Source organism: Pelecanus crispus, chromosome 23 (genome assembly GCF_030463565.1).
Source record: "Pelecanus crispus isolate bPelCri1 chromosome 23, bPelCri1.pri, whole genome shotgun sequence".
NCBI classification, from domain to species: Eukaryota; Metazoa; Chordata; class Aves; order Pelecaniformes; family Pelecanidae; genus Pelecanus; species Pelecanus crispus.
The window spans coordinates 2,892,267-2,906,877 of record NC_134665.1 but is presented as its reverse complement, the minus strand read 5'-3'; the positions used below and the strand labels follow the sequence as shown (position 1 = coordinate 2,906,877).

Genomic DNA, 14,611 nt, shown 5'->3' with positions numbered 1-14,611 from the left:
GAGGTTCCATGTGAGCAGATTTTTCATGATTGGTGTCGACCTTTCTCTCCCACGCGCTGTATCTTTCCTTTTCAGATGGATGTCGGAAGGCAGCAGATCTGCCATGGGGAGCTTTCTTATCGTATGGTGGAACTTCTCTGTGTCTGTTAGAATACCCCCTTTCTCCTTGCCCTTGAGGTGTTGTCCGTTTAGTGGGAGACCGGCCTCTAAATACTGGTGATCTTGACCGTGAACGGGATCTTCTGGATGGGGGTGACCTTGACTTTGACCTGTGAGAACCATGTACCCTTGACCTAGAATGAGAGTTGCCACTCTTCTCTCTGCGTCTTCTTGTATATGGTGGTGATCTTGAGTAGGAATGAGAACAGGAACGTCTATATGATCGAGAGGAGGAGCGAGTGCAGGAAGAACCAGATCTTGATTTGGAGTCGGTATATGAACTTCTAGAGTAAGATGAAGTACTGCAAGGAGACATGGACCTTAAAAAAACCACAACACAGAAAAGAATACTGAAGGTAAGTCAAAACAGTCATTCTTCCCAGGTTTTTTCCTCCCAAGTTTGGTTTGGGTTACTTTTTCCTCTCCATATGCTTACGTCAAAGCTTCTTTCAGTTGCTGACATGATGCTACTGCAAAGCGAAGAACTTGCTAACATGTAAGAGTTTCTGCTTACAAGACACAACAGCTGCTGCTTTGTTAGTGTAAGAACATCCAGGAAGGGTAAGGCTATTTCCACTCACTTCTATCACATGAACTACCACAGCTCTTGATTGGTTTCATGTGACTCAATGCCATTACTCCAGGAAAGGTCCTGAGAGCATGAACAACAGAGTTATTCAGACTCCTGCCCAAGTGATTTTGAGGAATAGAAAACATCAGCTACCCTGAGTTTTTTCTTCACAAGTTTTTCTTTTATTATTTTTTTTAAAGAAACATTATTTCACATTATTCCGCCTATGTCCATTAGCATCATTCCTCCTCTCAAAGTCCTTCACCAATTTAAGACTTCCTTAAACAAGCCTGATCTTTTAATTCCTACGAAAAGTTCAACAATGTCAACAGAATACTAGCGAAAGCCACCAGTTTGCAGTCCAGGTTAAAATCTCTCCATGTATCCTCCAGAAATAAACAAAAGAGGAAATGAAGACAATTTCTCTCACGTATCTCCTCCAAAGTGCTTTGAGGTCATGGTTACACTCAGAATAGGGAGACACAGAAAATCCAGCAACTACACTACTCAGTTTCCAGCCTCTCACGGCTGTCAGGAGGTGAAGGATGTCACTGCAGAGAAGCTTTAGGAAAAGAGACGCCTGTTCCTTAACAACGGCTGCCAAAGGACAACTATCGGTCAACCTGAATCTCTGCCAGAGCTGAGCTAGCAACCTACATGTGCAACTCCTATCACTGCTGATCCCTTGAGTCACCCAATCCACCTAACGAGAGAGGTGGAGTGGAACTCCTCCTGGTTCTTCCAGACAATCTGCTTCTCCTTTACGGACATGGAAAGCAGTTACCTGGAAAACGAATGCCTATGCTCTTCTTGAATCTTTTTATAGTTCATCAGTTCCTTAGCAAAAGCACGTGTAAACAGCGATCTGTGCATACTCAGTTCATTATAAACCAGCTGCTGTACAAGTCATGTGTTACGGCCTCGTTTAACAGGTTACAAGTGGTCATCTACTGAATTTCTGTAAAATACTCACAGTTCCCAACCTGCTCTGCCACCTGCTGAGCAAATTGTTTTGGCTCTCATTGGAAGATCTTGTGGAGTGGGGAGACAAAAAAGAAAAAAATCCATTCAGTTGGTCTGAAGATAATTCTTTTCAGGAAATCCTGAAGTTCTAGTTACTTACCAGCTGTGGGTATTGGTTGTCCTTGGGGGCCCAGAACACTTGCTACTGCGGGCTGCCTTTGAACAGGAACCTGGTAGCCCTTGTGAATAAATGCAAACAGTTGGAAAATAAGCTCTATGAAAATACAGGAATCAGCGCATATGTTGAAATAAAACTTACCTTCTCTTCCAACAGACTGCTGATTGACAGAGGGGAAGGTTTAGACAGTTGAGCGGCACTCACCAGAGCAGCAGGAGGGGTGACGGGCAGGTGTGGTGGTGGTGGTGGTGGTGGTGGTGGTGGCGGTGGCTGTTGCTGCCGAATCTGGGTATGGAGCCTTTTTGTGTAGCCAGTTCCATTTTTGAAGTTGTTCACAGCCTAGAGGCAGAAAAACATTGACAAAAAGGTAATACGGAACTTCAGGAGATAAATGAACAAAAGCCTCCACAGAGTAAAATTGCTTTTGTGTTCTTATAAATGCTATCAACCGTAAAATAAATCGCCATACAGATAGATGAACACATCCCATTAGACACTGATATTAATGACTGGTGACTCAGAGTATCTGTATTTAAAGTACTTCAGTGTTAACACCAAATCTGAAAGCGAGGCAATCATCTTAAACAAAAGTGTGACCTGAATGTGCCAGGCTGTAAGCTTCTGTAACAACAGATCATGGATTTCAGAAGTAAATTTGGCCTTGTTCCATTTAGCCTTGCTTAAAGGAGATGTAAATTAGTATTTGCTTCCCTTTCACCTTTTCACAAACAGACTTGTCTTACAAACAGTTTACGTAAAAGGCATCATGGCACCTGGCGTAGGAACTTGTTGGCAATTAAAGAATCAGGCGAAACGTCTGTCTGGTGGCACGTTGGGCAGGTATGCTCCTCAGATTCCAGCAACGCTGTTCTAATGCCTGTGAATAATTAGAACCATCAAAACAGGTTTTAGCCAAAGTGAGGACATTTGTTGGCTTCTAATCAATTCTCAAAACACGTCTATGATTAATGGGTGAATGTGGTCTGGAATTGAGAGCATGAAGCTATAAAAGTTCAATAGTGTCACAAATGTCTCGTATGCAGCACACAACCGTACAGCTTTGATATTTCACTACTGTCACACCTGAAGATGTAGAGTAGGCTGTGTCCTGATGTTCCCACGAGTCTTTTTTCCACTCTCTAGTACAGCGAGAAGTCACCAACCTCCAGGTTAATGAATAAAACATGTCTCAAAAAACCATTTGTATGTTTGAGTTCTGAAGGTTTTAACCAGCTCTCCCATGGAGAAGAACGTGGATTAAATGCCTAACTGTCCCTTTGTTGCAGAGCACAGTCAGGCACCAGAGCTGGCTGTATAATTTTGTATGAGGGAAAGGGCTGTGGACAAACCAAATGCATTCCATATCCAATACTGTAATCACCTGCACAGTGATGCACTCTTCTCATACTCATCCTTTCCCATGTAAAGAGGACTTAACTAGATAGGTAAAAAGGGAAAAAAGCTTTCTGCCTTTTTTTTCCCCATTATACGGGAAGCATTCTTTCCTGTTCAGCATCTACGTAAGAAAGTAATTTTGTTATCTCCTATTTCTGCTTTCCGAAGATCAGATGTGATGTTTTGCATGAACAGACAGGGCAGTAACACTTACATTCGTCACAGTAACTGTTCCCACAGCAGGGAATAACAGCTGCATCTGTCATTAGATCTTTACAGATGAGACACAACAACTCCTCTGGAATAGGATCAGCTGAGGAGGAGGAGGAGGACGGCTCCGCTGGTAGGAAGGGAGGCTTTTCCTTCTTGCCTCTAGCATAAGCTTCCCTGGAGGCGGGGTGGGGAAGGAAAAAGGAAAGAGTTAAAGATGGGTAAAGGGAAACTTTTCCAAGCTTTGCATTTTACCAAAGGAAGAGAATAGATGGAATCCTTCTCACTCCCCATTAGCCTTCTAACATGTAGGCATTTCGTTTGAACTACTTTTCTGTAGCCACAGCACTAAAAGAGGGAGGGGCGGAAGAATTTTCCTTCTGCAGAACTCTCCCATTCATTGGATCAACTCAGAAACCAGCTCAGACTGGAAAAATAATTCCTTGACACCCAGAAATAAGGTGAAATGAATCCCACCTCTCCTTTGCCAGAGGGTAAGTGTAAATTGCAGGCTCAGGGTAAAGTTAGTCTCTGAGTAATTACGTTTGATTAATGGAGGAAGCCTGTGTTACAGCTTCTACAAAAGGAGATCCACAACAGAAAAACACAAGTGCTACCAAGTGCATTTGAAAGCAGCCACTCTTGTCAGCACACAGTAGTCTTTTCTTAGTTTATAGCCACAGGAAAACTTCAGTCTGTTTCACACATGGGATTGGATAAAAGTCAGGGGGGCAGGAAAGCTCAGTCCAACAGCTCTTTGTTACATTTTGCAGGAAGCCTTTGAAGCATAACCCAGAAGCAAAATGAGCGTTCACAGAGACCGACTCCGCTGTAAACACTACTGAAACGTTTTGCAGAAATACAGATTCTTAGCATACCGCAAGTTTCACCAACTTGCAGGGGCTGGAACAGAAGGACCGCCCTATTTTAATGGTAGAAAGTATCACAGATTTTAAGGGTAAACTACAATGACAATGCTTCCTCCCCCGTAATTCCAGATGCTGGCCAACTTGGTTGCATTGCCATGCAAACATTTACCCATGGTTTCTCTTATTACCTTTGTGGTCAGTCCAATTAATTCCCTACTTACGCATTAATAGCTGGTATTGCGTATTTTCCACTTTTCGTCAGCATAGCACCCTTGGTGTTGGGATCTTCCACCTCCACCATGAAACTCCTGGGAATTCCTGTGCTCTTTTTAATTCTGGGAACAGACTGAAATTGTTTGTCCTGTTAAGGAAAGAAATGCAGACATATCTCATCTCAGGACCCACACTTCAAATGACATTTCAAGGACTATTTGAAGCAGCAAAAGCCTTTAGTGCTCTCCTTGTACCCAGCGTAAGGGTTGCTCAACTAACATACTTCTTTTCCTAAAAGAACAGAGCCAGGACGTTCAAAAGGCTTGAGCAGTGTTTTGAACTCATTTGACATTCTTTGGCTTAACTTCAGGTTCCTGAAGGGGGAAATACCCCTGCGCTCGCCATCCACTCGGAGAAGAGACACAAACCCGCTCCTCCTCCCCAGCGCAATTCAGCGCGAGAGCTCAGTTCGCTGCTCTGAATCACTCGCTGGGGAAACTTGTGTTCACCATCTCTAGATGAAGGCTGAATTCAGACCTCATGCATATGCATTCAGTGACGAACGTTCAATGGCATGAATACTCAACCAGAGGCTTGTGTACCTAAAACACGCACTTAGTCACAAGATGGGGTCAACAGAAACATCTTGGGTTTAGACGGAATCCTGAAAGCTGTCTACAACCAGTCATTAAAAAGAGCTAAAACCAGAAACATTTCCAGTGATATTGAAATATACAAAAATGTGTGTGAAAGTCCACAGAGAAGGGTCTATGGACATATTTAATGTCTATGACCTTGAGAAAAGCCAATTTTACATTTGTAATTGCAGGTTTCCCTGGAAGTCTGAAGGGCTTTGCAACACTGCCAGGTAACCTCTGCGTTTCACCCCAAGACAAACAATTCTTAATAGGAGCGTTTCTGTATTGTTACGTGACTGCCAAGGTAAAAACAATGACAAACTACCAAACACCAGCAGTCCCCCACAATCTTACCCCATGTGTTGGGCAGTTCTTCCTATAGTGGCCAGGTTTTCCACAACGGAAGCAAGTGTAAGATGGTGGAGGTGGACCCAAGGCTTTCTTCAGGTAACTGAAAGATTTTGGGGAAAGAAAGAAAAAGGTATGCAAAGGTGTCTCTCTTGTTCCAACAAGCATCCTTTCAGCTTTTCCATCATCTTCAAAGAACAGATCCGACATCAGCAACACTCACTTGGATGGATCATATTCCTGGCAAGACTGTATCATCATCGCTGTTATTTTATCTTCCTCGGAAGCATCGGCTTCAGCCAGATTGGCAGTCTGTTTAACAGGTCAGGATTTGACACACGCATGAGAAACACAGTGAAGCCCCCACGGCCAAAGACCACAGCACTCACCCAGTCCCGTCAAGAGCAGCACAACGCCAGCTGAGGCTGCACCAAAACAGCTACTCATATAAAACAGAGTTGTGCTGAAGATGTTCTGGGGACTCCTTACGCCCTTACGTGGGGGTTGGGTGCCTGGTAACCTGCTTGACAAGAGCATTCCTGGGCACCCAAAACCTTGGGCTCTGTCTGCACCTTACATAAAGGCTTGTGGAATCAGCCCCATTTTCTTCCACGTGGACTCAAGCTCCACGTAGAAACAATTACACTGTCCAGTATTTTTGAACTGATATTAAGCTCCAGACTATGTGAAGGAGAAGATCTCCGCTGTACATTTAATTGAGAAAGATGTATGCCACTATCATGATTTACGTTTTGCAGCATTAAAAGGACACTCAACTTAGGAGTCAGGGAAGTTGGTTTCTGCTTGCTGAAACTGAGCTTCGGACACAGAAGCATGAAAAGGAATCAAGCTTTTTAGAATCCCTCAGCAAGACAAAGGATTCTTTTCAGTAGAAATGTCACCATCATGTACTGTAGGCAGTCCAAACTGCATGTTCCCCCCTACTAACTTCTTCATAAACCTTACGCACAACTACGTCTTCAAATTCTTGAAGCCAGCTGCTTTTGTTTAACCAGTATTTGGTCAGATTTTTTTATTGCACGCTAGTCCAGACATAAGCAGGGACGAAGGGAGGGACTGTAAATGACTTGGACCTTCAAGCACCTATCTTTCAGATCAACAGCGCATGTTTTTGCTTTTAGATGCATTCATTCACAAAAGCAACCATCTAGTTTCAGTATTTTATTAAATGGTTGTTTCATATAGACAGTTTTTTTCTCAACTGTAACATCATTCACATCAACATCTGTCAAGTCATTCATATAGACAGTTTTTTCTCAACTGTAACATCATCCACATCAACACCTATGAAGTCACTGCCATTAACATTTACAGACAACTTTACAGATACTTGACTAGTTTGTTTGAACCCAAACGGTTTACAGAACACTTCCAAAACACAAAATAACGCATCCTAGGAATAGACCAAAACTCAAATATGGCATTTAATACATAGGAATAACAAACCGGAAAACTTTTTACAACACATTGCCTCCATGCTAAGCCAGTCTGCACTCAGGAGGTCAGCGCAAGTAACAGTTCTGAGCTGCTTTATGTTATTTTCCTGTATTTTTCTTTAAATGTTCTCAAAAGCTGAAATGTCTACACCACTTGGACAATTTTTCACATTTCAGGGGAAAACTTCACATGAGTTTACAGAATCAAGGACACATTTAGGCACAGCACTAATGGAGTCCAATTTCTTCTGGTGGATACCTTCCAAACTAATTTTTTTTTTTTTTTTTTTTGGCCAAAGGTACACAGTGTAATTTCTGCAGTGAGTGAGGGAAGAAGTTACGAGTGGGAAGAGATTTCTCTTTCTTGGAAATGAACTCCAGCCTTTATTTTCAGAAGAAAGAAGCAGCTCCTCTGCACTAGGCCCGGCCTTCTCTCATCGTTGTCACTCGAAAGACCACTCATTCCATTGGCTAGCACTACGCCTTTGCACAACGTGCAATCACTAGTGCAACCACCAGGCAAAGCTACACATTGTTGAGCACAGAACGCAAGCAGTTCCACAGCAAAACACGGCACTGCAACAGTTTCAGAAGGTCACATCTGCTAATATGCCACACGTACACATTGGCATATTCCTATAAACAGTCAGGTACATTTACACAATTGACGCAGCCTGCGCTCAAACAAATTAGATTGTGCTGTCCACTGTAGATGTACTACGATGTATGAAACTCTGCAGCATTCACAGAACGGAACTGTAACTATCGTGACTAGAAACTCAAAAATAGCCACGCAATCGTCCATGTTCCAGAAACGCTTCTCGTTTGGCTGTTGCAACCCGCCCTGAAATGTCCATAACTTACAGACCATATAATTCTTCTCTGAAAGTTGTGTTAGTTTCCAACACAACATGAATGAAACGTATGAAAAACGGTAAACAGCTTCTGCAGTGCTGCTTCTTTGTGTCTTGAAGGTGAGTAATATGGCAACATTACGTTGAGGCTGATAAGGTACTCCCCTTCTATCTTCCCAGACTGGCAACTACTCTTTACAGGACAGTATCAAAATACGCACATATTTTACAGTTAAAATAAATACTTTTAAATTAGTAAAATCTAAATTAAAGTTCTGTTCACATTACAAGAGTTATCCAGCTATAGATCACCGTATAAGATTTAAAAATACAAAGCAAACACTTTTGGTTTTAAGCATTTGACAAGAATATATCTAGATATACCTTAATGAGCTGGGCCAGAGAAATAGATCCAGAAGAGTCATTGATCTGTGCACAAAACATTAAACACATATTCAAGTTCTACAATCAAAACACAGCAATAGTTCACCTCTACTGCAGTCTGAAAGGCTGCACCATATCCTCTGAGTGTCACTGAAAGAGGCATTTCCAACCCAGTGTAATCGGCATTTGTTCAAAAAAGCGTCCAAACCTGTGACAGCTCCAGAGTGCCTCTGTGGTTAATGAGAAGAAACCAAACTCACCAAACCCGCCTGAGATCAACTTACTGCTCCAGACTATCTCAGAGAGGGACCCTTGTCAAATGCTCACAACTGCTTAAGAGTCACAGGGGTAAGGAAGCTGCCAATTTGCAGCTAAAAAGGGATTTCTGAGAATAAATTGCAGCCACACTCCTCCCTCCCAGCTCCCTACGGAAGGGCTTGCAGGAATGAAGTCCTCAGGCCACTGGTTTGTAATGGACTGCTGTGTTTGTTGAGAACTAAGACTGGAGGGCACTTTTTCCACAAGGAAAAAGGGGAACTCTTCGCTTGCTCCTTTTCCAGTGTACTCAATTCTGTTACGCCACAAGCAGCAGTGAAGCTCACACCAGTAAAACCTTAGCAGAAAGACACTCGAATCACTGCTTATTATGCCTGAAGTTGTTCAAAAGCATAGAGTAACATTTCACAATGTAAACTGAACGGCTCTCCTCAAGGGGTCACTAACTGGATCAGAAGAGAGATTAAAAGCCTTCCGTGGAAAACGCTCTTGTCCTTTAGTGCCTAACGCAGTGGAAGAATTCAAGGCAGCAGTTTTTAGCAGACTCTGGGAAAAAAGATCTCTACATGCAGAAAAAGATTCCTCACTCCAGTTCATCATTCCTTCTCCATATGTTTAGCATCATATGGTGGTACACTAAAGACAGACTTAACCTCTGCGAAATTGAAGCAGCATCCAACCCTGAAGTCACCCAGCTCCAAAAGCATACTGCAGGCAGAGGTTAGGACAAATGACAGGGATTTCACCCACAAATGCACCAGGCTCTAGCCTTGTGCCAAAATTTAAAAAAATACTTAATTTTGTTTGAGAAGGAACCATCACTACAGGAAACTTATTTTCAGTGTACTTTGTAAAGTATTCAGTGACTTACTGGAAAATTAATACAAAGCTACATTGTTTAGAATTAAGTGCAGTGTGTAGAATAAAGTGTGAGATTGTGTTTTTACGTACTGGTTTTGATGGTCCACTCACTGGCTCCGTTCGCCTTCTGGAAGAGAAATGGAGGTGATCAGAACTTAAAATAGAGCCCGTACCTCCTGAAGATGAGGAAGTACAAGGAAATGCTTGAGATCACCACACAGGGGTTTCTTCGCACATTCTCCTTCAAGAACAAACTGCAAGGCGAGTAACGCATTTTCAAGGCCTCTCCACCATTACAGCATGCATTCATCATTCCCAAACATTAACCACTCTACCAGCAGTTTCTGCAATGTTTCCAGCTGGAGGAATCAAAAGCTAATCTGCACGGCTAATTTTCAGCGTTACAACAGCAGTGCCATTCTTTCCTTGTCCCCACACACAGGGATTTAGTTGAGCTTTGGTGCCAGCAGCATCTGTCCTCTCACTTTAGGGCAGCATTACAATACCAGGAGAGGGTGCCACCCAACCAGAAACGGAGGATGCATTCACAAGGCAGCACTGAGCATCCATCCTTCAATTAACCCCCAAAACAAGGCCATGTTTATAAGCACAACGCTGTGGCGTCCAGAATTACTCAGTAGTGCCTGAAAGCACTGCAACAACTGCTGCAGTAATGTGCCCAAAGTTTACATGCAGAGCCACACAAATTCAGGGTTTTTTTGCTTGCAAGTGCTTCACGGGCACCAGGATGCTGCTGTACTGTCTGTTCGAGACACACTGTAACTCATCAGTATACTTTATTTATGGGGAACCCACATCAGAAGGACATGGCAAAACCACAAGCTAATAACACCTACTAACTGTGGTGGAGAGGTCTATCTTTAAGAAGGCTGGAAAACGTGACCATTCAAACAGTGCTAATGCAGCTGATACACAACTGGACTGTGTGAATACAGAAATGACAGCAATGATGCTGTAGGCAGGATGGCATTTGAGTGGCTGTCATTTTAATCAATACACCCAGTTATCTGCCCTCCTTAAATCTTGGGAATACAGAACTAAAACCTGGAGCACAGATGTCAGCTTAGGGTAAAAACAGATGTAGAAAGAGAACTAGCAACAGTTGGCAATGTGCTAAACTGCTTCCTGCGTTTCAGGTTTGGAAAGGATTAACTATTCTTTCACTCTACTCGCACTAAAGGCAATACACTTTGGGACAGTGTTCTTTTTCTCTTGCCTGAAACGGACGCTGTCTTTAGGAAACTGATACAAATCCCTTATGAATGGAACTTCTTGTTTGCATGGTTCGCCAGCTGGCAACCCTTGCTCTTTCCTCTACAGCTAGGATGCAAAACCCCAGACCTGGGGCATAAGAATACCTGCCATATCCCACCCTCCCTCCCCCAAAGGCAAGAAAGAGTCAAACCCCAACAATCAGACTCTTCTGACATGGGAACAAATTCCGAGTTGACACTACAATGCCTATCTCTCTTCACTATAAAAGCAATAGAAGCAAGAAGATTTAATAATGACCACTCAGGTAGAGGAAACAGCACCTACAACTTGGGTCTCAGCAAAATCAAGCCCAAGAAGAAGCCCAAGAGAATCATCTTAAAAGTTACCATTGCTCCAGTTCAAACCCCATGTCCCAGTCGACTTTGGGACAGATACATTACAATCTACCTCATGACAACCAAAATTAACAGCACCTTTAACAACAAAGATGCAATCGGAATGCCTCTGTAAACTAATATCCACAAAACCAGCTAACACACTGAAAGCCCTAACAAAGGGTACAATGCTGTATGGATACTTACACAACATAGGTTTTGCTGGTGCCTTTGACTCCTCCAGCAGGGATTCTTCGAACGATCACTGATGAGTTCTTTGGAATCAGCGCATTAGCATCTGTGTATTCTGAAAACAACACAAATACAGAACAAAACAGTATTCAGTTTGTAAGAATGTCTATTACTACGTAATGACATAGCACTTCAGGCAATCCCTTCACAGGGATGAAAGCAAAGCTTTCTATGTAACACTGCGCTTTTATCGTCTCAACACACTAACGGGACATTCCTAGAAGTCTTCAGGTTTGATAATCACACACAAGCAGCAAAATCTTTTCCATTCATTTAAAACAGTTTGAATGCCAGCAGCACACTGGTCTCCAAGGTCACTCAGGACTGACAGAACACAGAAGACAGCCTGCCATCTGCACTAAGACCAGGTCAGGTCCCAGCTGGGGTTTGTTGTTTGGTTGTTGGTTTGTTGTCTCTTGCCTGAGAAGCAGAATAGCACATGCTCCAAGGGGTTGGAGTCAGAATGTTACAGGGCAGGAAAGAGCACTCAGGAATCCTGAGCTCTGCAGTTCACAGTTCTTCCACAACATTGTGAGAACATCCATTCTAAAAGACAGGTCAAGAAGTTCAGATCAAATTAAGAGGGGGAGGCAAGCTGAAATGCATCATTCCTGAGTGCAGGCTTTTTGAAGGGAATTCTGCCTTTATAGAACACGCCTCTAGAGGAAGCATGGAAGAGGACACCCCTGCCCCCCCGACATTCAAAATAGGTCTCAACCATCCAGTTTGCCTTCCCAGATCTTCAAAACAGTCCATCATATCATTTTTTTCCAGTCATATTTAAAATCCTCTTTACTTCTAGTGAGTTTAAGCATCTACATCTGATGAATAAAAACTGAAATTCATGGTTATGCATTTCAAGCAAAAATTTGGCATACGTATACATTACACTGAAATGTATTCTCTAGCTTTGCTCTGAAAACCACGGGGGGATTTTTGCATTTTCACATGGGAAACACCCTTAGGAAAGCTTCAGGAAGCACCTGTGTCACTAATAGACCAAGTTTAAAATTTTAGACTCCTTTTACTCCTTGTCAAAGGGCAACACAACCGACCTAGAGGAGGATCTGCTCACTGGTGAACAAGAGGGATGCTCTTTAAAGCATAACAGATACTCCTTCTTTAACCTCACCTTTAGGGAACACCACGCTTAACAGAACCTAGGGAAGCAGACACTTTTTCTTCACCGGATTCTGATTACGTATGGAAACAAAGCAACACACTTTGTAAAACTGGTATGATATACATTAGAGTAACACTTTACGGGGGAACATCTTTATGAGCATCACTTTTTCTTCTAAAACTTTGCTTTCTGTTCCTCACCTGCTATAAGAAAAGCCACATGTTCGGCCTATCTCAAAACATTTTTTCTCCTGGGGATAAGAATTGGGCTCCATCACATTTAGGACCATCCATCAGTCTGGTTTTAAGGCTCTGTTTGACACAGACCCAACCATTCCAGTAGTGACGCCAGCCAGTTGGCCACTCAGCCTGCTGGCATGTGTGAAGCTGACAGTACCTTAGCAACCCAAGACAACATTCACAGACCCTTCTGCAGCAAAGCCCTTCAGGCAAAGTAACCATTTTTCAAAAGCTCTTGACAATTTCATTCAACAGTAGTAGAAAAATACAAGACTCCTGAAATGGATCTCTACCTACGCGTGCCATGCAATCCAATGGCATTCCTAAGACCCCTAACAGTGTGCTCTTAAGTCTCTTCACAGACATTCTCCTGAACACAGTTTAAATATCTTGTCGTGGCTTAACCCCAGTTGGCAACTAAGCACCACACAGCCACTTGCTCACCCTCCCCCCACACCCCGTGGGGATGGGGGAGAGAATTGGGGGGGAAAAAAGGTAAAAACCATGGGTTGAGATAACGGCAGTTTAATAGGACAGCAGAGGAAGAGAAATAGTAATACCGCTTCTACTAATGATAAAAGAACATACAAAGCACAAAGTGATGCACAACGCAGTTGCTCACCACCTGACGACCGATGCCCAGCCCGTCCCCGAGCAGCGATCGCTGCCCCCCAGCCAACTCCCCCCACTTTCTATACTGAGCATGACGCCCTATGGTATGGAACAGCCCTCCGGCCAGTTTGGGTCAGCTCTCCTGGCTCTGCCCCCTCACAGCTTCTTCTGCACCCGGCAGAGCATGGGAAGCAGAAAAGTCCTTGACTGCCACAAACACTCCTGAGCAACAACTACAACATCAGTGTGCTATCAACATTATTCTCATGCTAAATCCAAACCACAGCACCACACCAGCTACTAGGGAGAAAACCAACTCTGGCCCAGACAAAACCAGGACACATCTGCAGATAAACAGGCAGCTTTAGGTGCCCAAGGCCCCGCGCCCGCCGCCCCCACGCACCTTCGTTGGTCTGGGCGTTGCTGATCTGCAGGTCGCAGTTGGCCGCCTTCAGCTTCTCGCGGCCCATGATCTGGCGCTTGAGGTTGCAGAGGGGGATGTGGAGGCCGCTGAAGGTGACCGTATCATAGCTCAGCTGGGAGGAGAACTTGTAGTGGACGCACGACATGCTCCTCCTCGCAGCCCGGCCGGGCGGCCACACGATGGGGAGAGGCCCCCGCGGCCCCGGCTCCTCCTCCGCTCCCTCTCTCGCACGCAGCGCTCCCAGGCCCGACCGCTCGCTACGGCCACTCGGGCGCCCGGCCTCAGCGTTCCGCCCAGGGCTTTCCTGGACGACAAGTGCACGGGCTGCCGCCAGCGCCTCACCTCACCCAGCGCATTATGACAAAAGGCCTGCGTCATGGGGGCACGGCGGCCCCGCCCTCTTCCTCCTAACCCTGAGCTCTCCCTAAAGGCAATCGCCATTCCTCCACACATTCCTCCAAACCTTCCCATCTACCACATCCACTGAGCGGGCAAGGGAGATTCTCCAGAAGCCCTTACGTGAAACCCATTCGAATAAGCCATCACGCTGGCCATTTCTTCCTGGAGGGAGTTCATCCGGCCCTGCACGCTGCCAGACAACGTGGATGTTCGCAGAGAGATTCACTTGCTGTTCTGCAGGAAGCCACAATCAAACTAAAGGTAATGGTACTTGGCTGCCACTACGGGCCTAGAGGATCCTGATGCTCTGAGCCATCTCCTCTGGGTCCCAACCTCACTGGTTTACCTGAACAGCCCAATCCGGCACATGCTAACCCTTGCACAGGAAATCATTTGCATCATTCAGACTCCTTTGAAGATCAGACTGCCCTATTTGCACAACTACCAGGGCAATATTGGATAGGTGAAGAAAGGGCATTCCAGGATTTACCCTCCACCTGAGCTGAAAAGTGGATTCTAAGTGCAATAATACCTCCCACACAGGTTAGAACCAGCATCTCTTCTGCCTCTGGAGCT

The 14,611-nt window shown here is 44.4% G+C and overlaps 1 protein-coding gene across 1 annotated transcript; it reads right to left on the bottom strand.

The window, feature by feature from the left end:
• Nucleotides 1-1,420: 1,420 nt before the first annotated feature.
• LOC142595842 (E3 ubiquitin-protein ligase RBBP6-like) lies at nt 1,421-13,781 on the bottom strand. The gene is made up of 13 exons (XM_075724687.1): nt 13,616-13,781; nt 11,194-11,293; nt 9,488-9,503; nt 8,240-8,284; nt 7,998-8,048; nt 5,768-5,856; nt 5,551-5,647; nt 4,842-4,849; nt 4,567-4,680; nt 3,481-3,653; nt 2,645-2,748; nt 2,076-2,210; nt 1,421-1,489 (listed from the first exon to the last, which is right to left on the bottom strand). The coding sequence occupies exons 1-13, from the start codon at nt 13,779-13,781 to the stop codon at nt 1,421-1,423; spliced, it is 1,167 nt and encodes a 388-aa protein (XP_075580802.1).
• Between the last annotated feature and the right edge of the window lie 830 nt (nt 13,782-14,611).

What these genes read in the sequence shown, in the direction of transcription:
- LOC142595842 (XM_075724687.1), bottom strand. Translation starts at nt 13,781, where the DNA reads ATGTCGTGCGTCCACTACAAGTTCTCCTCCCAGCTGAGCTATGATACG. An exon ending in CAACGCCCAGACCAACGAAG is followed by an intron (nt 11,294 to 13,615) that starts GTGCGTGGGGGC and finishes TGTTGTTTTCAG; the next exon opens with AATACACAGATGCTAATGCG. An exon ending in CAGGAATATGATCCATCCAA is followed by an intron (nt 5,648 to 5,767) that starts GTGAGTGTTGCT and finishes AAAATCTTTCAG; the next exon opens with TTACCTGAAGAAAGCCTTGG.